This window comes from Amphibalanus amphitrite, unplaced genomic scaffold (assembly GCF_019059575.1).
Source record: "Amphibalanus amphitrite isolate SeventyFive unplaced genomic scaffold, NRLGWU_Aamphi_draft 000006F_arrow, whole genome shotgun sequence".
Lineage (NCBI taxonomy): Eukaryota > Metazoa > Arthropoda > Thecostraca > Balanomorpha > Balanidae > Amphibalanus > Amphibalanus amphitrite.
Genome location: NW_024881502.1, coordinates 1,848,131 through 1,871,875, shown reverse-complemented (window position 1 = coordinate 1,871,875; position 23,745 = coordinate 1,848,131). Strand labels below are relative to the sequence as shown.

The following is a 23,745-nucleotide window of genomic DNA, read 5'->3' as shown; positions in this document are numbered from 1 at the left end:
TTCACAGAACTAAAATGAAGGGCTCCACCAGAAATGTCGAATTAAAGACGAAATGTCACTGCATTTGACTGCATTTGACGACAGCAAATCATGCTGACTTAAAGGAAATAGTTCACTTTTTAACATGGGTTTTGAACTGGAATAGCAGTTCCGTAGCCTGGGCTGAGACGAGCATAAATCAGGAGCTTTTACAGCCCAACGATCACCCTAGGCAAAGATATTCTATTTCTCGTCCCGAAAAAGGTGCCTTGCATATATTCATATCCAGTATGAAAAGAGCATGGGTACCGAAAATTCTTCAGAAAGTAGAGAAATTATCTACGAGAACTCTAGAGAAATTCTCGTACTGGTCAATAAGGACATTCAGCAGCAGCAGATCGCCCAAATGCCGGTGGCCGCGATAATTTCTCTAGTTTCTGAAGAATTTTCGGGACCCATGCTCTTTTCATACTGGATCGCCTGTGCCTTACAGAAACTGAAAAGTTCTTCCTATATCAAAATATAGAAAATAATCTTTTGTCATAAATAGGTTTTATTTTCTTTGCTGATCATTTTGAACATAAAAAATCATAAATCCATTGCAAAAAAAATAATTTCGTGAAAGTGAACTATTTCCTTTAAAGTGACCATCCCACCATTAGTTTTGAGTTGAGACAGCCAAAATGGGGTCCCTGGCTTGCACTTACCGGTTTGAGCACTCACAAGATCGAGAAATGCCTCAAATAGAAAATAACTAATTTCAAAGTTGCATTCAGAGGGGCTAATGCATTAGAATGCCCCCTCTGAATGTGTGACGTCAGCGTAGATGTAACGATTTTAAATCTTTTACTAAAATGTTTGGTAGCACGCGGTGGTATATGCTGCTTTGCGCGCAACAAGTGCCGCACTTTCAAATAAAGTCGCTAGGAACAGCGGAGATCCCAAAAAAGTAAACAAAAGTAAAAGTCTAATATCTTGAAAACCGATGAATATTGTTCGATGAAATTTGGTAGATATTCGTTTTCGCCCTTTCTGAACCGAGCGACATCACTTTCGTGCCAATTCTATAACTTTTTTGAAGGTGGGAGGGTCCCTCTAAGCTCGCTCTTTGCCAGAGAGGTTTGGCTCCAAGTTCATTACCGAAGCTGTTGCCTGAGTTTCGAAAACTTGACCTAACGGAGGTTGACCCAAGAAATTCCAGCCGCCAATATATTTTAACTGTTTTCTTTATTTGTGCTCGGTAGATTAGTTGGCGCAGGCTATGATGTCACTGGATAAAACTAGCTCTCAACGGCAATTTGACGGCAAAAAGTGTCATAAGCTTCAGGAACACACTGTTTTTCAGTATCAGCGATGTCAGAATCGAGTACCCAAGCGGTTCTGTCCACCGTAGCGTTCAACATCGCAATGCAAGTTTTGCCTCATTGCTGTTCTCATATTTAGTTCCAAAAGGCGCCGCGATAGAAACAATCGAGAATAGAGCACATATTTTAATCAAGCAATGTTCAATTTTCTCAGGCTCAGTTTTTGCTTTTTTCACTGGCTTTAGCCAGTGAAAAGAGCGATAAGTCAAAAGAAGAAGTCGAAAGGCTTCAAGAGCGCGTGAAAGTATCTATACTTGGAGCCAAAACACTTTTGAGGAAAACGATCTATAGCGCTGAACCGTTTGATTGCTTAACCGTTCCAAATAAATATACCAATGGCGGTGGAACGAACGGGAAGGGGCACAGACCAACAGAAGCTTCTAAAAGCTGCGGGACCGTGTATGGGTCACCGGAGGAGCGTTATCGTGTCCTCTCGCGCTGCGTTGTGCCATTGGCCGGAAGGCGGTCACTCCGGGAGGCACTGGCCGCTGAGGCCAGCCGAGGGCCGCTGGTGTCAGCCGGGGGCCGCTGGGGGTCAGTCCATTCGGGGCGCCGCGCCGCCCACCGAGGGAGGGCCGCTGGGGGCCAGCCGAGGGCCGCTGGGGGCCAGCCGAGGGCCGCTGAGCCAGCCGAGGGAGGGACGTTGGGGGTCAGTCCAGTCGGGGCGCCGCGCCGCCCACCGCCGCCGTGCCGAGCGCTGTGTGCAGCGGCAGTTTCAGCAGCATCAGCAGCATCAGCAGCGTCAGCAGCGTCAGCAGCGGGGCGGCCGGGCGCAACGCACCGCCGCCGCCGGTCTGCATCGCTGCCGGCTTCTCCCCTGAAGCACAGAGAGCCGAGAGAGGCGATGAGAGGGCGCCGGAAAACAGAGACTTCTTACCACCCCCACCCCACTCCGACTCCGCTCCCTGTCCTCAGCAGGACGGGAACAGAGACTGTCCCCACAGGTCAGAAAACAGACTGCTCACCAGCCCCCACCCCACCCCCGACAGTGCATAAATAGAGCACAGACCAGCCTTACCCCACCCCGACAGTACGGAGAACAGAAAATGCCGCTCCCCCCCCCCCCCCCCACACACACACCTAGACAGGCTGGGGAACACTAGTTTTGTCCGCTAGTTTTCCATTCCGGTACTCTGGTTGTTATTGTCATGTCGGCAAATGAGTCATTTTTTTACTTCACGTGCAGCTTCCCATCGGCAACAGGATTCGGTTTCCACTCAAGTATCAAGTTCAAGTTCAAGTTCGGTGTATTGAGGATATTTCCACATAGTGGCTTAATATTTAGTCCGAGTCAGAGTACATAGATAAAAACATGACACAGTCAATATCACAGTAAATCACAATCAAGAGATAGGTATATAAAAACACGGTCCAAAGTCGGACAAACCAGACCCTCGACTAGTTCGACAGCCGGCGCAGAAACTCGGCGCGGGTTACAGAGCTGGTGACAGCCGGCGACAGGCGGTTTCACGCCGCGGCCGCTCAGTAAGAAAACGCGCGGCGCGACGCGGACAGGCGGTATGGAGGCAGCTCGAGAGCGCCTGCCTCAGTCGACCGGGTGCTGCGCCGGGAAACCGCTGTACGAGGGAAGAACAGGGAGCGGATCGCCGCGGGAGCGTGCGGGTCCCTCAGCGCCCTGTAGACGCCGAGGCAGTCGCGGCGCTCAACCAGCTCGCGCACGTCACACCAGCCCAGCGCAGCTAGGATCGGCGATATATGGTCATGCCTGCGCACGCCAGAGACAACCCTCGCACCAAAATTCATCGCCTTCTGCACACGGTGAAGGTGGCATGCAGCGGCGCCACCCCAGACAGAGAGGCAGTACAGGATGTGAGGAAAGGTATGACACTGGATAAGGAGCTTAAGGATGTCGGGACTAAGATGATGGCGAATTTTATACAGACATATAAGGATGGAATTGCACTTTTTGACAACGTTGGAGATGTGCTTTTCCCAGGATAAGGTGGGGTCTAGGGTCACTCCCAGCATCTTCACGAATGGCGAGGGTGTTAGTAAGTAGTCTGGCAGGCTAAGGTGGAAGGATGAGGTTTTCTTAAGGTTTTGGGCACTGCCGACAAGGAGCAGAGTGGTCTTGGATGGGTTCATTTTTAAGGAGTTGGATGTGAAGTAGGAGAGGACAGCACGGAGGGTATCCTCCTGTCGGGATTTAAGGATGGATAGATCTTTAGGACGGGCCGAGTCAAGTAATTGGGTGTCGTCGGCGTAGATGAGGCGAACGTGAGGAAGATAGGATGGAAGGTCATTTGTGAAGATGCTGAAGAGGATGTGACCGACTAGGGAACCTTGCGGAACCCCATGGGAAAGAGGCAAGGACAAGGAACCACCTCTCACCACCTGCCGTCGACCAGTCAGGTAGCTACGAAACCATCTAGGATCAATACCATACCAGCACAGCTTTCTAACGTCATGGTCAACACTGTCAAACGCCCGGCTCAAGTCGATGGACGTGACGGCGACAACATCACCATCGTCGACACGCCGCGTCATCCACTCCACCGCGTCGATCAGCGCGTCCTCCGTTGAGTGTCTAGATCGGTAAGCATACTGTGACGGAGCTAAAAGGTGACAGCGAGCGAGATAAGATGACAGCTGAGTACAAACAATTTTTGTCACACACTTTTGATAACACAGGTTAAATAGAGATTGGCCTAAAATTGCCTGGTAGATCTTTGGCACCGGACTTGTGCAAAGGCACGACTGTAGCGAGCTTCCTTGTGTCGGGAAAAGTACAAGAAATGATGGACGCGTTCACAATGTGTAAAATATGAGAGCCTATGACAGTAAAACACGATCTTATAGCCTGCAGCGGTACACCATCATGCCCGACTGCGCGGGACGAAGACAACCGACTCAGAGCCAGCGACAGCTCCGGCAGCGTGGCAGGCTGCAGACGCAGCCCCGCCGACGTAACACACGGCGGCCGCGGCGGGAGTGGGGAGGGGTCACTGGCGGACAGCTCAGCAGCGATTCGCGGCCCAACAGCTGCGAAATGGGCGTTAAAAGTGTCCTCTTGACCCGGTGGTACCCCCTCGCCAGCACCAGCTCCACCACGGGAAGGACGGAAAGCGAAGTCCCTGATGTTGCGCCAAAAGGCTCGGCGATCGGAAAGCATGTCACTGGCTAAAAATCTTTGAGCCTGTACAAATATAACAGCATTAATAAGCACTAAATATTATTTTTCGCAGTTTCTCTAAAAAAGAATCCGTATTCGCGGATTCACTGAAAAATAATCGCTAAACCGTGGATTAACCCTCGCCCTGGCAGGGAAGGGGTCGATGCGACCCACCCCCTAAAGTTTTTTTTTTCGAAAATAGCTAGCGCCGACAAATTTGGCACAGTCGCTGCCGTGCGCCGGCCGAGGCCGACACGGCCCGGCGCACCGATTTGGCACGCGCACAGCCGCCACTATTGAGGAGGTGTCAGTGGCCGCCGCCGACGGCCGACAGACGGTCACGGATGCCCGAGGAGGACCACCGGCGACGTGACGGGGGGGGGGGGGGACTGACAGCCGACCCCGCCGGCGACGAGCCGCGTCCAACGAGTCTTGGGGCGACGCACTGTGACAGCTGCGCCGCGCAGACTCGCGCTAATGGTCCGGGGACCGGTGCCTATGTCAATATGACACGGGGACCTACATGTTTGGCGACTTCACCTTCATCAATTAGTTACAATGGTTGCTCCTCATTGACTCAAGAACAGTGTGGTTCTGATGGCTGTGACTTAAGTTGCGATCACGACATTGCGTGAAAAAGGTGGCAAAAAAAAAAAATTAATCGGTTTCTGAAACCATGGCCCAATCTTATTAATGCCGTAAATAGGATCTGGCAGCACTGGGAGGAGTTTACGGCACTGATATCAAAGACATCCTTTTTATTTACATCCAGATACTGCTTGTCAAATGATTTTGATAGTGTGAATGATTATGAATGTTGCCTGAACGAATGAGTAGGTGAATGTGGAATAGTTCTGAATGTTACCAAATGCCGTGAATGCGCATTTACGGCATTTGGAAAGATTGGGCCATGGTTCCAACTTCCAACAGTAAAAACAAAACGCACACAACATTGAGGGCTGAAATTTTCAAGTTTCAGTGGTAGGTATTTGGTTTCGGAGATATGACCTCGTTTTCCAGGTCATGTCATGACCCAAATGACCAATAGGTACTCAATATCTGGCATTGGCTATGGGTCTTGTGAGCTTTTGTCACCTTGATTTTGGTATGTTTTTGCTAGTCTTACCTCCCACCTGTCATGGAACATGTTATTCGACGATGTGCAGATGTCAGGGTCAGAGTCATGGTCAACTTAGGTCATCTATAAACATTGCATTTTGGCTTGCTGAATTTACTTTCCGTGAAGTTTTTTGACTGCATTTTTGTTGAAAGCTTTTCAGATCATGATCTCATGATTAATAGGGATACACAGACCGATCGGTGCACACATCAGTATACACACAGACGCACACAGACATACAAACACATATCATTGACTTTGACCTAGCTTGACCTGAAATGACCACAGCCAGTAAAAACCTACTCGGATAGTGTGACAAAGAGCTGCTCTAGCTGGCTTGGCACCACAAACGGCAGCGCTATCGGTATATGAGTTGCGCGCCTTCTGTGACCTTTTCTTCGTCGGATTTTTAGTCTACTCGGTAGCCTTCTCAGCTCCTCTTTTTTTGGGCTACCTCAACTGGGTCTTCCTCTTCTTTTGCTCTTCCTCATCATGAAGCTCTCTCTTGTATGTACGGCGAACTTGTTATAATCATACATTTTCCTTTCCTTGTTCCCCTCTCCGACCTCCCTGGAGCCTTAATAGTGAGTTCTGGGATCGGCATGATTTGATCTGGCGAAACCACCAGACCCGATGGGCCAGGAATGGCCAGGGGAGAGCTTCTACGTGGAGTCGAGAGCGGCTCAGTCTGCTCTCGGACCTCCGTCCCAGCTCGGTGCGGCCCAGGCTGCCCCGAGACCTCCGTCCCAGCTGGGCGCGGCCCAGGCTGCCCCGAGGCCTCTGACCCGGCTGGGTGCTGCCCAGGCTGCTTCGAGACCTCCGCCCCGGCTGAGCAGCCGGGGCCGGCTGCTCCGAGGCCTCTGACCCAGCTGGGTGCTGCCCAGGCTGCTCCGAGAGGCTGGGCGCGGCCCAGGCTGATCAGTGACATCTGCTGGTGCGAAGTCCTCGTCACCGAAGTACATGAAAATGATCCCCAAAGCCTTCTGCTTCTCATGCCGGGTCACAAAAAGCCGTATCTCTTTTGGTTTGGCGGAGTGATGCAACTATTTGTCATCATATTGCAATCACAGTTCTTTATTGTTAGAAATACTTGATATTGTTAGGCCTACAGCAGCTCGCACAGCGTGTGTCCTTTAGTCCACCATAGCTGAGCCCTCCCTAATCATTTCTGGACCAAGAAATCATTTCGGGGAAGAATTTAGTAGCGCCTAGCACAGGGCTGACCGGCGCTACAGAAGCGTTTGTCCGGCATGGTCGGGTGTCGCGGTGGGCGGGTGGTCAGATGCCGGTGGGCGGGCGGACGGGTGTCGCGGTGGGCGGGCGGTCGGTCGGCGGCGTGGTGCATGGCCGCCAACACCGGGGGGGGGGGGGGGCATCGTCGAGTCGGCTTTCAGCGAGAGGCGATTCTCACTCTATGAAACAGGGGCTCCTCTCGGCTGCCTGGTTGCAGCATTGTTTGCAGTATTGTTTGCAGTATGTTTGCAGCATTCCATCAGAAGTGTCACTAGCGTTGTTTGTGTACATCAGCTCGCTCCTGAAGTCCTGAGATCGGAGGCGGAAGATAAGAAAACCGGGGCGCAGCGCAGTCATGTCTGCACTGTGTGCGCTTCGATATGTGTTTGATCGATGATCACGTTTCTCAATACAGAACTGAAGAATTGGTGTTTGTGTTAGCGTATTTGGTAAAAAAGTGTATTTGGTAAAACGTTGGCATCTCTCTCAATTTTTTTCAAGCCGGTGCGACTTTTTGTTATTTTCTCATGTTTTTGGTTGGCATTTATTTTGGTACCGGCATCCCAATTTTCTGTAACTGACATCACTGGTAGCGACTAGCCCTGACAGGCTGTCACATGACCGGCACGGCTGGTTTTTACCCGCCCCCACCGACCGCCGCGCCGGCGCCCCCCAGTGCAGTGGCTACTCAGAAGGAACTCACCCTGAAGCACGTGCACCCGGAGGCTCTTCTGGGCGGCGCCGGCCGGCTGGCACGAGTAGAGGCCCGAGTCGGTGGCACGCGCCGCCCGGATCAGCAGCTGGCTGGACGTCACCTCTCCCTGGATGGTGACCACGGAGACGCCTCCGCGCGGCGAGTCGTACGTGATCACCTGAGGGCGCCGGGCACCGGTCACACACACACACACACACTACCTGAGGGCACCGGGCACCGGTCACACACTACCTGAGGGCACCGGGCACCGGTCACACACTACCTGAGGGCACCGGGCACCGACTCACACCCTCTACCTAAGGGCGCCGGGCACCGGTCACACCACACACACTACCTGAGGGCGCCGGGCACCGGCTCACGCGCTGAGCGGTGCAGCATATTCCGGCACCCAGCTCACCCGAGGGCGGTGCATACCTACTTATAGTTCACAACAGCTGCATTGACCTGACCCGACCTGAGCTGGCGGCAGTGGGCGGCGCATTCACATTATGGCACTCAGCAGGCACGCGTCAGGCAAAGCTGGGCCGTTTTTACACATTTGTATGATATCGAGCATTCCAAAGCAATGCCTTTACAGTTCAATTAATTGAAAAAAGGAGTACCTTGTGAGAGCGATTGCTGAATGTGCTGCGAACTTGTGAGCCCAGCTTACTGGATATTAATGGCGTTTACAGGGGCGCGGGAACTACTTTCAGACTGGGGGGAGCACACCATAATAGAGATCAACCCCAAATCTAATTTTCTCACCGGTTTTAGGCGACTTATTTTTCATCCCTTGACTTTTTCAAAAAAAAGAGAAAACATTTGCATAAAAAGTGCGGTGTTTCGTCTCAAAGTTGTGGGGGCACCGCCCCCACAACTTTGGGCCCCCACAACTGAGCCCCGTACGGCCCCGCTGGACTCCACTGGGCCCCGCTCGGCCCCGCTCGGGTCCCGCTGGACTCCACTGGGCCCCGCTGGGCCCCGCTCGGCTGGGGTGCACGATGTGCGCCGCGGCGCGACTGCTCGGATCATGCCACAGACGGCGGCGACCAGGAATCACTCTGTGCTAACCAAAACCATACGAGCCGCGCGGCCAGTGTGTCTGATTCCATTAGTTACATTTGCTGCCCAAGCCATTCACAACTTCATGTATACTACAGCGCAGTGCGGCCAACAATCGTTCCCGGTACAGTGCCTCAAACTGATACAGTACCGGGAAGCCGGCGACGTTGTGTGGGCTGATGGACAGTCATCGCCGAAAAAAGCACTGAGTATCGCCATAATGCACTGGAGGAACATTTCTGACTGACAAAGTACTGCACTGTCAGTGAAACCGTTTGTGAATGACCAAATCGTCAGTCAAGTAGAGGGTATCAGCAGAATGAAGCTCGTGGCGCAAAGTGGCCGTTTCCGTTGCACTATTGGCGGCCTGTCTGCTGGGTAATGGTGGCTCCCGGCGCAGACCGCCGGGTCTGGCCGGCCGCCGGTCCCGGCACCGGCGGCGCCGGGCGGCGCAGACCGCCGGGTCTCGCCGACCGCCGGTCCCGGCACAGCCCCGGGCGCAGACCGCCGGGTCTGGCCGGCCGCCGGTCACGGCACTGACGCCGAGCAGCGCCGGCCGTACGGACGCCGGGTGGCGCCGGCCGTACGGACGCCGGGCGGCGCCGGCCGTACGGACGCCGGGCGGCGCCGCCCGTACGGACGCCGGGCGGCGCCGGCCGTCGGTCGATGGTTGGGTGAAGGAGTTGCGTCCCGGACCGGCCGCGCCGCCGCCACCGGCACACACTGTCTGCCACAGCGTCACAGTACCGCTGTGAGCAGTTGACGGGGCGCCGGCTGACCTTAGGGCGCTCGCTGGCCGCCTCAGAAGGTCCGCCGGTGCTGGCGCGCTGCCGCCGCGCCAACCGCAGTGCTCGCTCTGCAGCGACCTTTGCACGAGCGGCGGCAGGCGGTGGCGGGTCGAACCCCCTGCGGCCCCAGCCGGTCCGACCGCGCCGCCCGCCAGTAACGAGCATGTGATTATCACCTGCTGGCCGGCCGATCTGAGCCCGGCCGCAGCTCATTAGCGAACGTAATGGCGCCGTGGTGATATTTCACGCGATCATAAATCGACGCCGGCTGAGGCGCGGCGCCGCCACCTCCGACAGATGAGCTATGAATGCGGCGGCGGCGGCTCACCTCTACCGGACCGCGCGGGCGGTGCTCCACCCCCGCTGAGAACAGTGGCCGCACGCCAACTGGCACAGTTAAAGACCTGGCCAGCGCGGTTCGTTGGCGCGCACAAAACATACGCTTCGCGACATTCCCTGTGGTAAGGCAGTGTTTTCAACCGGCCCTATAATAGATGCTTGTCAAACTCCTACATACCACTGCCACAGCCACAGTAGACACTCGCTGCCCAGGGACACACTGACAATACTGGTGCAGGCTCTGGCTGTGTCTATTGTCCGGTAGTCTATGGCTGCTGCGGTGTGACCCAGCTGTCCAGAGTTCAGAAGCTACTGAACTTCGGTGCTCGGGTGGTGTCTGGCCGACGTAGGTATGACCATGTCAGCGATGTCATGAAGACCCTGAAGTGGCTCTCTGCTGAGAACTTGTGGCGGTTTCATTCGGTGACTCTGCTCAAGAGAATGCTAGCTACGGGACAGCCTGAGTCGCTGCGTGAAGGCATTGTTACCCGCCGTAGTGTTCATGGTAGGGAGACCCGCCAAGCTGACTTTTTCGAGACCCCAGCGATCCGCACAGAGTCAGGCCGCCGACGGTTTCTTTATTCAGCCGTGACAACATACAACTCACTGCCACCAGCCGTGCGAGGCCTGGGGCCGCGGCAGTTCAAAGCCCAGTACCGAGCACTGCTACTCCGAGAGCAGTATGGCGATGAGGACCCGTGAGTGTGTTTTGTATGCGTGTGCTAAGAGCGAATGTTTTATCCATCACATCTTCCAAATAACATGACGCCCGGAATAGCCGTTCTCGAATGGATGGGTCTGTCGCGACGTGAAATAAATAAATAAATAAAACACTGCAGGGAGCTGTGCTAGTGCGCCTCGCAGACGGCCGAGCGCGCGGCAGCGGGGGCCGCCAGCCGCCGAACCCTGGCCGGGCAGGGACGGGACAGCAGGGACAGGACAGGGGCAGGGTCAGTCAGGGCAGGGACGGTCAGGGGCAGGGCCGGTTAGGGCAGGGGCAGGGCAGGGTCGGTCAGGTCAGGGCAGGACAGGGTCGGTCAGGGCAGGACAGGACAGGGTCGGTCAGGTCAGGGCAGGGCAGGGCCGGTCAGGGCAGGGGCAGGATCGGTTAGGACAGGACAGGGCAGGGGCAGGGCAGGATCGGTCAGGGCAGGGGCAGGGCAGGATCGGTCAGGGTAGAGCAGGGTCGTTGGGCAGGGACAGGGTCGGGGTAGGGCCGGTCAGGACAGGACAGGCGGCCGAAGCGGCACATTTTGGCCGGCCGGCAGAGCTCGTTGATTCATTGCGGCCAGCGCAGCGGAGCACCCGCCGCCGCCGACCATAGAAATTCATGGCGACGCCACGGCGGCCCCGTCCGGCCAGCAGACCAGCCGACATTTCAACTGCTGCGCAACAGAGACAAATAGCAGCGCAGCGCCGCGGGACGGGACGGCACGGGACGGGACGGACCGTCCGAGTAAGGCCAGGACCAGTGGCAGAGGCCGAGCAGATCTAGGTAAGGTCACTTGACCTGACCTGGTGACCTGACCTTGAACGACCCGGGTCTGAAATGTTTCACATGTGTGGAACAGATGTATAAACAGGTATACCGTTTTAGAGATATTCGTGAAAAAAACTGAGGAGGGGGGGGGGGGTAAAAACACCGCCCCCCGCTCCCGCCCCCCAGCACGGCGCGGATTAAAAAAGTTCCTGCCTCTGCGCGTGGCTGCGGCTTTCATGAAGCCGGCTCGCCTCGCCTCCATATCGCCGGACTGGCCGCCGTGACACGGCGCTGTATGTAGCCAGGCACTGACGCGTGGGACAGACATTGCTGAACTGCGCAGGATACATGCTGTTACGCCCACGACGCGGCTGCTACGCACCGACACGATTCATTCAATTTCATATGCATCTCTGAAATTCTTTGTAACCGCAGCTGCGGTGCACGCAGAAATTTGATTTATCTTGTAGGTGATATTATTCTCACACAGTTTGCTCGGGCGCGGACGGCCCAGTCAGAGAAGGTTCAATAACGACCCGGTCAGAGAAGGTTCAGTGACGGCGCCCGGTCAGAGAAGGTTCAGTGGACGGCCCGGTCAGAGAAGGTTCAGTGACGGCGCCCGGCTCCAGAGGCTCCGTCGGACGGTGTGTACCAGGTCCCCAGAGGTCAGCCCCGTGCTGTGCGGCCGGCCCGGACCGGCGGCCGCCACTGGGGCCACTCCGGCGGCCGGCCCGTCCCGGCGGCCGGCATCACAGGCCGCCACTCCGCCACTCGGGGGCCACTCCGGAGGCCACTCCGCCACTCGGGGGCCACTCCGGCGGCCGGCGCCGCGACGCGCACAAAGGGTCGGCGCTATCGCCGCGGCCGGCGGACTGAGCCAGTGTCACTGTTCCTCCATCGACCACACGGCTCCGCTGACACACAATCAGACGCGGCACATCAGCACCCGCGCCCACCGACACAGCCGCCAATGAGCTCGGACAGCCGCCGCCCCTGCACTGAAGCAACAGTGAGCGCGGAGCACCGCTGACGGCGCTATAGATTTATTTATTATTTATTTATTTTTCGGTTCACCCGACAACCACAAACAAGTGGGCATTACGACGGGAACTGGCAAAAGCACAGATAACGCAGCCTCGCACCGCTCGCACATATCATACAAGATTGTTAACATTTGCAATTCACACTTATGCACAACTTCACAATAGGTATACACATTCGAATAAGACGCATCGCAGTGCTACATTCCTAACCGCTTAATTCGCCAGCATCCGCTTTACTTTTAAGGTATTTGCTAAACTCGGCGATAGAGCATTGTCGTAAATGTGGAGGTAACCCATTCCATATCTTACAACCGTGATACGATAAGGATGCTTTTTTGTATTCGGTTTTAGGGATGGCAAGGTTTTAGGTTTTAGGGATAGGGATACGCTCCGAGCACGTATTTGTGCTCATTGGATGACTGCATTGACCGCCACCGTCCCGGCGCAGGGCCGTATGCGGGCAGGTGTCACGATGTTAGTGACAGTTTTCTGACAGAGCGGCTCGGCGTCCGGTCCTTTTGCCTCGCAATTCCACTCCGCATGGACTGGTCTGCCAGACGGTCGGAAGATCCCTCCGGCCGACGATGGATCAGTCACTCTGTCGGCGGGTGGATCAGTCGACACTCGACAGTCTATCAGACGGTGGATCAGTCAATTTGTCGGTGGGTGGATCAGTCTGTCAGTGGGTCAGTCGTCAGTGGGTCAGTGTGTCAATTAGTGGGTCAGTCTGTCAGTGGGTGGGTCAGTCTGTCAGTGGGTCAGTCTGTCAGAGGGTGGATCAGTCTGTCAGTGGGTCAGTCTGTCAGTGGGTGGATCAGTCTATCAGTGGGTGGATCAGTCTGTCAGTGGGTGGATCAGTCTATCAGTGGGTGGATCAGTCTGTCAGTGGGTGGATCAGTCTGTCAGTGGGTGGATCAGTCTATCAGTGGGTGGATCAGTCTGTCAGTGGGTGGATCAGTCTATCAGTGGGTGGATCAGTCTGTCAGTGGGTGGATCAGTCTGTCAGTGGGTGGATCAGTCTGTCGGTGGGTGGAGCAGTCTGTCAGTGGGTGGATCAGTCTATCAGTGGGTGGATCAGTCTGTCAGTGGGTGGATCAGTCTGTCAGTGGGTGGATCAGTCTGTCAGTGGGTGGATCAGTCTGTCAGTGGGTGGATCAGTCTGTCAGTGGGTGGGTCAGTCTGTCAGTGGGTGGGTCAGTCTGTCAGTGGTGGATCAGTCTGTCAGTGGGTGGATCAGTCTGTCAGTGGGTGGATCAGTCTATCAGTGGGTGGATCAGTCTGTCAGTGGGTGGATCAGTCTATCAGTGGGTGGATCAGTCTGTCAGTGGGTGGATCAGTCGTCAGTGGGTGGATCAGTCTGTCAGTGGGTGGATCAGTCTGTCCGTGGGTGGATCAGTCTGTCCGTGGGTGGATCAGTCTATCAGTGGGGGGATCAGTCTGTCAGTGGGTGGATCAGTCTGTCAGTGGGTGGATCAGTCTGTCCATGGGTGGATCATTCTGTCAGTGGGTGGATCAGTCTGTCAGTGGGTGGATCAGTCCCCGACCGACGCGTCGGTCGGTCCGCCGCTCCAGTTTCCGCTATTAGCGGCCGACCCGAGCCGGCGCAGCTGGCAGCCTCCGCTCTGTCCCCGGCCGGCCCTCACCTGTCAGACGGGCGGACGGCACGCCACTCCAGTCCCGCCGGCCGACCGCACCCGACTCAGTTCACACGGGCACACTCTCGGGTGCGGAGCGCGCAAAAAGGCACCAGCCCAGCTTCAAAGATGGTGCCGGCCGCCGCAGAGCATTCCAAACCGCCGTGTGGTCCCGCGCAGAGGATCCTGTGAAATGCCCGTGCAGTATATCGAGTGCCTGGCTGGAGGGCAGTGTTCGGACCCCACACGCGGATTCCGTAGACCGCAAGTATCTCGAGGGTGGCTTCTCGCACACCCTCCATGCCTTTTTACACGAATATCATAAACACAAACTCCAGCATGGAGCGACATGGCTTTGGGCACACCCTTTTACGCATTTTGTTTTTCTGCACCGAAAATTTCAGATCAACTCCTCGAGATTTGGTCACCAGGTTAGGTCAGGTAACCTAAGCAAAGAAGGTATCCATGTGCTCGTCAGAGCGATACACTGACTGGTCGCTTTGAAGTTTCAACGGTTGACAATAGTGACACAATGTGCAAGTTATACATATTTGATTTTCAATGCCAATGAAATGAGGTCAGCTCAATTTTGCGGCCTCCACATCATTACTTAATGGAAAAAAAATACAAAAAATTGACGAAGGCCATTCTTTACAATCTTGACCCGCGCCCCATTGGGGTGCCCCCCCCCCCCTACGGGTGGTATGGTCCGCCGACAGCCCTACGGGGCGCAGATTAACATAAATTGAACGCTTACCTGGACCAGGTCTTACAGGTATATTATTTACCTAAATGATATCAAGATGGGCTTATATACATGTAGTATTCAGCGGTGGAGAAGGGAACGGAAATGCTGAACAAACTGCTAATCAAATAATGAGTGTGAAAAAGTTTACTTAAGACTATACCGGGTGGCCCAGAAAAAACGTTCCGAACTTTGGAGGCTTATATCTCAAATTCGAGTGCAAATAACGAGCCAAAATTTTCATCAAGTTTGCGTCATTTCTTTGCGCATTGAAATGCCAAATTATAACACTTTACCATGATTTTCAAGCTGACGATCTTGAGTTCAATTAAGCAAGACGTTTTTGCTTTTTTTGCCGATGTCGAACGATAGTGATGATTGGGTTAGACGTTCCATGTTATAAAAAAAGAATAGAAAATTAGAGCACGTGAATGAAACCAGCACGTATCTTCTTATTTTAAATATTTTTGTATCAATTATGTGTCAAATCTTCAAATACTGAGCCAAAATGGTGCTCATGGATGCCATTCGTTTCAACACCAAAGCATGTTTCGAGCAGGAGTGGCGTGGTATGTACATGGACTGCTGCTGATTACCCTCCTTTCAGTAGATCAAACAGTAAATCGACCGGATAAGGATAACAAACTAAAGCAGACTGGTTCCTGTACCAGAAGACCACAGAATAGCTCATGAAAAACAACAAAGCCAGCAGATGACAAAAAAAAAACTGGTTGAAAAGCTACCTTTTCCCAGGGATGTCAGCCAGGAAAGCATTTGAGCCACAAGATGGTTAGAACACTGGAAACTTCTTCCGATAATGTTGCCGCTGGCACAGAGCCATCGTGGTTGCCTGAGGGAATGTGTCATCCTGAGACCCGAACCATCAATGAGACTAGCTGCCAGTGGCAGTCCTGGCTGTAGGCCGCGGTGCCGGGGTGAAAGTGCGAAGGTGAAAGTTTCCTGCTCGAAGCAACCCGTTCACTCACATTTTTTAGTAAACATCGGAGCAAAAAAGTAATTTTTACATGGCATGCTTAAAACACGAACCGTTCAAAAAGTAATTTACCGAATAGCATGAAAATCACACCATTTACTGGACATATGTGCCGCATTGACTCTTCGATGTTTCAAAGTTGTATCTTTATCAGTTTCTGAGGAATATTGACTTAAAGTTGTGTGCGTTTTTTCTGGGCCACCCAAAGTACAAGTTAAATAAAGGTTCCTATGTAATGATAAAGGAATGTGTACTGCTATCACACGATCATTTGCTATTGAATATCACCTTAATGATTGGAGAGGAAGTAGGATGTGAAAATCCGAGAGGTTGCCTCCCCAGAGTGCGCTTGTCCTCAACTGGTCCATTGTCGACTCCGCTGCTGATTTGATCTGGCAGCTAACAGTCACAGTCTGAAAGGCCGTCCCTCTGTCCGCTTTCAAGTGACGTCGAGCTGTTCTATTTCAACGCGCTTAGGTAACAATGGGTGATCCAGGCTCGCTTACGATGGCGTATGCATACATGCTGTATTGTATTGTATTGTATTGAACAATCATGAGTGCTCCACATTTTCAAATTGCGTGGCGATTACTGCTCATTACTGCGTGGGCATTACTGCGATTACTGCGTGGTGATTTAGGTTAGTAATCCGTATCCGCGGTACTAACCTAAACATTCACAACATTCACACCAGGGTTTCGGAGTCGTGGTAGTGCTGTTCCGACTCCGACTCCGACTCCGGGCTCCTGACGGACTCCGACTCCGACTCCGACTCCGGGTCTGATACAAAGGGCAATGGTGGCTGCCAAAATTTCGCGTGATATATATATTTTTTTTTGCTCCGCCAGCCTAAAGCCAGTCTGGAGCCGGGGGTCATTACATCTGGCGACGCCCCGTGTTACGTCTACGCGCACAGGGAGATCGCTCCGGTTTCGTTCATGCGATCACCATTTCTCCCACGTGGACGCAACTTAATACACAAGAGACCAACGGCCAGCGGTCAGCTTTAAAACCCGCCGAGAAGCACGAGTGTGGCCGTAGGGCATCGCCAACATGTCGGTCTGTGTTTGTACGGTCAGTGCAGTGTGTGCGGTCAGTGCAGTGTGCGGCCGCGGCTCACCTTGCCGTTGTGCTTCCAAAAGATGAATGCCGGCGGCTGGGGCGAGTTGCGCACCAGGCAGGTCAGGTTGATGGTGCTCCGGGCGTCAATGAAGAGCTCCGGGCCGCCCAGCAGGTCCGTCACGGGCTCTGACGGCAGCCGGTCCGACATAGGGTCAGTGGGGTCATTATCGACTACATACACGTAGTAGGAACTCAGTCGGTGTCTGTTACACTCAGTCACAAATGCATTCAGTATCAAAACGCCGAGAACTCGGTTAGAAATGTTGTCAGCATACGTTACACTCAGGAGTCAGGAGTCAAATTGGTGTCGCTAGTTATCTGTTACACTAGGTCTAGAATGGTGTCGGTATAAGTGTCTGTTATACTCAGCGGTCAGATTGGTGTCGGTACTTGTTACGTTCTGAGGATGAAAGCGGGCGAGTCTGGGCTCGTCTGCGTGTGAGCGCGCCCTCGCCGCCGGACTACCGGCCCAGACTACCGGGAGAGCCGCACCTCCATCAAAGCGACATCCGCCGGGCGGAGCTGACTGACAAAAACACACCGTTTGATTTCCATAAAATTGAAGCATGTTACAGTTTCTTACGCGACATTGCACCTGGTATAGGTGCTTCCAATGAAGCTGCCTGCAAGCAAACCATCGGGAATATGCCTGTCCTTCCAAAAGAAGCTGAATGACGCGGAAAATGGATTTCCGTGCAGTGTTTATGTGGGGATGAGTCAATTGAATACGCACGAGTAAAATGAGCACTGCACGAGCAGTGAAGAAATTAAAAGGTTAAATAGGAAGGAAGCGCTAAGTGGCGTTTGTTGAGTAGATCGGTAGCTGAATTAGTTATTTATTGGTGAGCCATATAGCACTTTTTATATACCTAACTTCACTCCTTTTAGCCACATTATTCCGCGTCGTGCTGGTGGCCTGAACTTTCCGCCGAGTGCTTGGGGGGGGGGGGCGTTTTCACGCCCCCCACCTCCCCATCTAACTCGGCTCCTGGGCCACGTAGTGACACGCGGTAGGCGGCAATCGAAAGATAGTCAAAAATAAGGAAGAAGACACTTCAGTGATTATTAAGGTGAGGTCAAATGTCAGGTCACCAGAGGTCATCAAAGGTCAAATTTTGCCGATTTCAACAATTTTGAGACACCCGACGGCTAACTCAGGAACCAATAGAGCTACAGCATCGCGGAAAAGCGCATTCGATAGGTCTTTTAGTTCTTTCGTTTGAGTGTCTTAACCCTCGCATGTGTAGGGGGGGGGGGTCGGATGGACCCCCCCCCCCATGGTTTTTCGCGAATAACTCGCGTAAAAAGCGGCCGATCGCGACGAAACTTTCAGTACCCTCGCATTGATCAATTTGACACCTACCCTGAAAATTTCATGACCCTGACCCAAATGACCTTTGACCTGTGACCTCTTTTCCGAGACCATGTTTGGCCGGAATCGCGATTTCGCGTATGTCGGCTCGCACTAGCCGCGTGTTTGCAAGCTTTTCGTGGTTTCAAACGTTCAAACATGTGATTTGATGTTACTCCCGTCTGTGTCAAGGTCACCTGAGGGTCAGGTCAGGTCATTGACCTTTGGTGACCTCGGGTGACCTCGGGTCACTTTTTCGAGTTTTACATGTTTCTAGGCTAGTTTTTGGAGCTGAATTCGAATTTAGCAACCATTTAAACATTTACGAAGTAGTTTTGGTGACTTCGTAACATGTTACGAAGCTGTCAGAGGCGGTTGACACGTACTACGAATACCCGTCACGACGCCTACTGGTTGACCTGACCTGACCTGACCCGACCTGGTCTAAATGCTTCAAGACATCATCTGTGATCAAAACTAACACGATATTCGTGATCAGCACCCCGAAAAACCCCTTAGCACCCACACTTTACGACTTTCTAACAGGTCCCGATTTTCCCGACTTTGGGTCATTGACCTGACCTGGAAGGTCAACCAATGACCTAGGACCTTAAAATTGGGTATCATCGGCTTCCTCTCGTCACGGGCAACACGCTCGTTTTTTCCGCGAAGCTCTAGCTCGATCAGGGGCGAAACGGCAAGGGGGGGGTCCAACCGACCCCCCCCTACACATTAGAAGCTGGCAAACGCCGCACACATGCGAGGGTTAAGATTTGACATCAGATCAGCAGTTTAGCTTTCAGAAGGCAAAAAAAAAACCTATAATAGCCCCTTTTCACGAAAAAAATGTTTTCGGTAATAACATGGGCTTTTAATGACTAAATGCTTCTTTGACTCAGGCGCAGGCTACTTTGCGCGGTACTTTTAGGACAGACTGTACTTGTATGTATGTATGTATGTATGTATGTATGTATGTATTGTATGTATTGACACCAAAAGCCTTCCACATATGGCAAGGGTCAGGTCGAATAAGGTCAAATGAGGTCAAGTGATGTTTGTGCCAGACATGTGCTTGGATCCGGAAAAATGGATCTGAGATCCGATCCCATGGATCCCGATCCGAGATCCATTCAGATCATAGATCCAACCCCTCAATTTTGTCGAGAGATCTACTGGGATCATAGATCTGACCCTTCAATTTTGTCGCTAGATCCACTCGGATCATAGATCTGGCTCCCCAATTTTGTCGTGAGATCCATTGGGATCATAGCTCATAGGTGCTCAAAATGTTAACAACTTTCTTTCATAAGAAGTTATGAATACCAAAGTATGGTTAGAAACAAACAATCTTATGCAAAGGCCATATTAGTGAAGGCATCCAGTTACATTATACAGAATACAAAATAAAGGAGGCTCATGACGGTCACAACTTGAGAGAATTGAGTGACATGAAGATTGTTCACATACCAACAGAAAAGTTTGCATTAACAATTAACATAGAGGTAAGTCAAAGTAATGACAAATGAACAATACATTATTAGATACCTATCACATCACAATTCATGTTAGAATCTACATAATGATAAGACAATCTTGCATTAGACACCATGAGGCTTTCCAGTTTCCAGCTACACAATTGATTGATAAACAATAAAACATGATACTGACACATGTGGCTTGGTTAGGTAAAGGACAGGTATTTTAATCTATTGAAAGAAATATTTGATAAAGGAAACTGAGATATAAACAAAAGTATAAAAATATTCAACAGCCTGTGGAAGCGATGGGAAGCGAAATATCAATTGTAATGGCCTTGGATATTTATCGTAAAATGATTATTCAGTATCTAAATAGAACTCGTGACGTCATTTCAAAAAAGAAATGAGCTAAGCGTTCTACCTTCGAGTATAATGAAAATAAATAAAAAATTAAACTGTAAATTCAAAAGCCTGGACTTTTTTCTCAAAAGAATGTTCATTTTTTTCTGCCTCACATAATTTTACGATACGATTGTTTGTGAATATCATCTTTGTAGCGTTGAATTTAATGACGTAAACGTAAGACAATCAATTAGTGCTATACGCGAGTGAGCGCCTTGCATCTTTATTTTATTCACTTTTCAAAAGAATCACAATATCTTACGTCATTAGTTTGAAGGGCTATTACGGGGAATCTTTTGGAATCATTACGGTTTTAGTCAAATTAAGATTTTTCATTGGTCAAACGATAATGACGTAATAAAACTATATTACCAAAACGTGAGCTGTGAATTTCGTTTGTCTTTTTTTGGAAGGCTCTCTCCTAACGACAGCACAGCATGGCACCACACGTGGCACGATGCCAAAAGTAGGTAATCTGAAGAAGTTGATGCCATTTTTGAACTTGTTATTTTATTAGGACAGTATTAGAGGTTGGTTGCTATTCTTACTAAATCGAAATTGTGTTGCACATACTAATAGCTCATACGAACATTCTGCATTGGGTTTTCATACCTGGTAGAAGTGGATTGCTGGATTATTTTGAACAAAACTGACCTATTTGGCTTCCAGGTTTGATTTCCTAACATCTGTCCATAGGCGGCGGAACAGGCGTGGGGGGTGGGGGGTGGCACCAGGGTACAGTGCCCCCCATAGATTTTGGCATTTTAACATTAGCCCTACTGGCGTTGCATGGAAAGAATGGGACCAAAATGAAAATCTTCAGTGCCCCGCTGCCACTGCATCTGTCTGTACTGTTTGTTCATTGAACTAAAGTGGCTGTAGCTTGTTGATAAGATTGTCATCAGTGCTGTCATGAAAAAAGTTACAATTGGTCACAAAAAGTAGCAATGTGCATGTTCTTGGTTTATTTTAAATGTAGTACAAATGTTGTTGATTTAAATTCAAATTTAATGATGATACCTAATTAATTATTACAACTGGTCTTAACCATGTCCACATGTGACAATTCTCAATTGTATTGCACTGTAAGGTGTACAATTATGTAGGATAAGGGTTTCATTGGCTACATGTTGTCGTGAGATCCATACAGATCATAGGTCCTCCACAAATTTTTGCCCGCTGGATCCACAGAGATCATAGATCCGACCCCTAAATTTTGTCGAGAGATCCATTCGGATCATAGATCCAACCCCTGAATTTTGTCGAGAGATCCACTCGGATCATAGATCCAACCCCTCTATTTTGTCGAGAGATCCACTGAGATCATAGATCCAGCTCTCGGATCCATGCACATGTCTGGTTTGTGCCAATAACTTATCACATAATAAAGATAAATCTTTCAAAATGGTATCATTCCGTTCCTCTTGAGCAGCCGAGTCGAATTAAAAAAAAAAAAAACAATTCATGTAGCGCTGCTATTTTGACTTTTTAGACCTCTGCGACGTCATCTTTGATCTGAGCTGAAAATGACCTCAATAAAAATTGTATAGACCTTGTCCGTGTGTGCCCCATTCCGTTTACCGCTTGTCGCTATCTTGCTTCGTTCTTGAGATCTCGGGGGGGGGGGGGGATATATTATCCACCCGCCGGTTGAAAGTTGGCGCGAACCCCCGTCGGCGCGCGGGTTAATGACGTCACTGTGACGTTATCTCAATTGCTGCAAGCAACAAATTTCAAATATGGCCTAAGTTCACATCTTATCAGGTTTCGGAGATATCACGCAAAGCATAACGGGGGGCAGCTTTATGCCCCCCCCCCCCGCGGCTCGTGGGATATTGTTGAAGCTTGACTGCATGTCAGTACATAACTAAATTGAAGGTGCAGGTTAGGCACACTGCAGTCAAAGTATAACGAGTTAGTGGGAGTACTAATTTGGCACACTGAAGGACCCAAGGGGGGCATTAGGGGCATATGCCCAAAACGCCTGTTTCGTCAAAATTGGCGAAGTTTTGTCATTTTTCCATAAAAAACACATTTTATTTGAAAAAGCTTGCTCAGTAGTGAAAAATGACGATTTCTATTGAAAATTCGGGAGCCTTTTTGAGAATTACATAAGAGCGTTGCATGCCACCCCTGCAGGGTCCAAAACCACTAGTCTGGACGCGCCAGTGACTCGGGACACTTGGTGCGGTGTATTTAGTGAACCAGAACTGTCGCACAAGTCTGGCTGAAAGGGCAGGGGGAAGGGGGATAACACTCCACGGGCCGACCTGTGGTTCCCGGTCTGGTCAGTACCGGTGACCTGGGGTCATGCAGTGACCTTTGCTGGGCACAGCGGTGCGGTGGCGACAGAGCGCTGGGGCGCGTCGTGCCGCCCAGCAGCCGCGGATCTGTAACGAGACGCCGCGGTGAGTGGGCATCCTCCGCCCGGAGCGGAGCGGCTCTCCCGGCGGCGGCCCCCGGAGCGGAGCGCTGCGGACTCTGCGGACTCCCGGCGGCGGCCCGGAGAGCGGAGCGGACTCCCGGCGGCGGGCCGGAGAGCGGAGCGGACTCCCGGCGGCGGGCCGGAGCCTCCACCGCCGGCCTGCAGAGCGGAGCGCTCTGCCGGCCCGGAGCGGAGCGCTGCGGACTCCCGGCGGCGGCCCGGAGCGGAGCGCTGCGGACTCCCGGCGGCGGCCCGAAACGGAACGCTGTGGGCTCCCGGCGCCGGACTGGAGCGGAGCGCTGCGGACTCCCGGCGGCGCGGCGGCCTGGAGCCTCCTCCGCCGGCCTGACGCGGAGCGCCCCGCCGGCCGCGGCGCCGACTCTCAGCGGCGGCACTTGGGCATACAAGCGAGCTGAAATGGGTAGATAAATATTCAGTAAGGAACAGAGGAGGCATGAAGCCGCACGCTGCAGCGTTGTATCGATCAGAACGCGTTGGTGCAGAGTGAAATTCGAGCGGCTGGGCGAACAGCGGGTGGCCTAAAGACAAACATTAACTCTCCACCGGGCTAGCACTGTTCCCATAACGCAAAGGGCCGGTATTAACCCCGACGACTGCAGGGACATTTTTATCAATTTAGTCCGAACCTTTTGATTGGAAGGATTCACAAGGACAGAGTCCCGCTAAGCGAAGCTTGTCAACCTTTGACCTTGACCTTTCGAGGGCAACACATAGTTATATGGTTCGATGCGGATTGTCTAGATGATCACGATTGTGCCATTAGTTTGTTCCTAGCTTGGCTTCTTCGAAAAGTATTCGAGAAAAAACTCCTCATATCCTGCGCAGCCTTTTTGACTTTTTTCCCCTGCGGCGTCATATTTGACCTGACCTGAACCTTTGTAAAAATTGTAGACCTTGTCCGCGCGTATCCCATGCCGTTTACCGCTTGTCGCTTTCTTGCTTCGTTCTCGAGATCTCGGGGGGGGGGGTCATCCCCCTGTCGGTTCTAAGTTGGCGCAGACCCCCGTCGGTGCGTGGGATATGTTTGAAATGAAATATGGTTTGTTGATAAAATCGATAATAAATCATAAAATTTATCTAATTATAATTGATTTCTGTAACAAATGTAAAAAGTAAATAAACAATTTCTTCTTCTGTGATAGTCTGTTTTGGGACCTCTTGTTTCAGCCGTATAACCAACACGGTTTTTCTTTTCTTCAAGTATGTATTGCAAATTTGACGACAGAATCCAAAAGTAATAAACAGTCGGCCGAGACTTTGAATAACGATACGTCAGGCCACTACGGCGGTTGGCTTTCGAATGAATCCTCTCACAGCTCCTGCTCGGCGTTCGGC

The 23,745-nt window shown here is 51.9% G+C and overlaps 1 protein-coding gene across 1 annotated transcript in view; it reads right to left on the bottom strand.

The window, feature by feature from the left end:
• Window positions 1-975: 975 nt before the first annotated feature.
• LOC122377949 (lachesin-like) overlaps window positions 976-23,745 on the bottom strand; it is an 84,069-nt gene continuing 61,299 nt past the window's right edge. The window contains exons 4-6 of the mRNA XM_043358591.1: window positions 16,732-16,859; window positions 7,533-7,701; window positions 976-2,160 (exon numbers count right to left, since the gene is read on the bottom strand). Of these exons, the coding sequence (XP_043214526.1) occupies window positions 1,994-2,160; window positions 7,533-7,701; window positions 16,732-16,859 (464 nt within the window). The 3' untranslated portion in view covers window positions 976-1,993. The remainder of the gene's footprint in view (window positions 2,161-7,532; window positions 7,702-16,731; window positions 16,860-23,745) is intronic.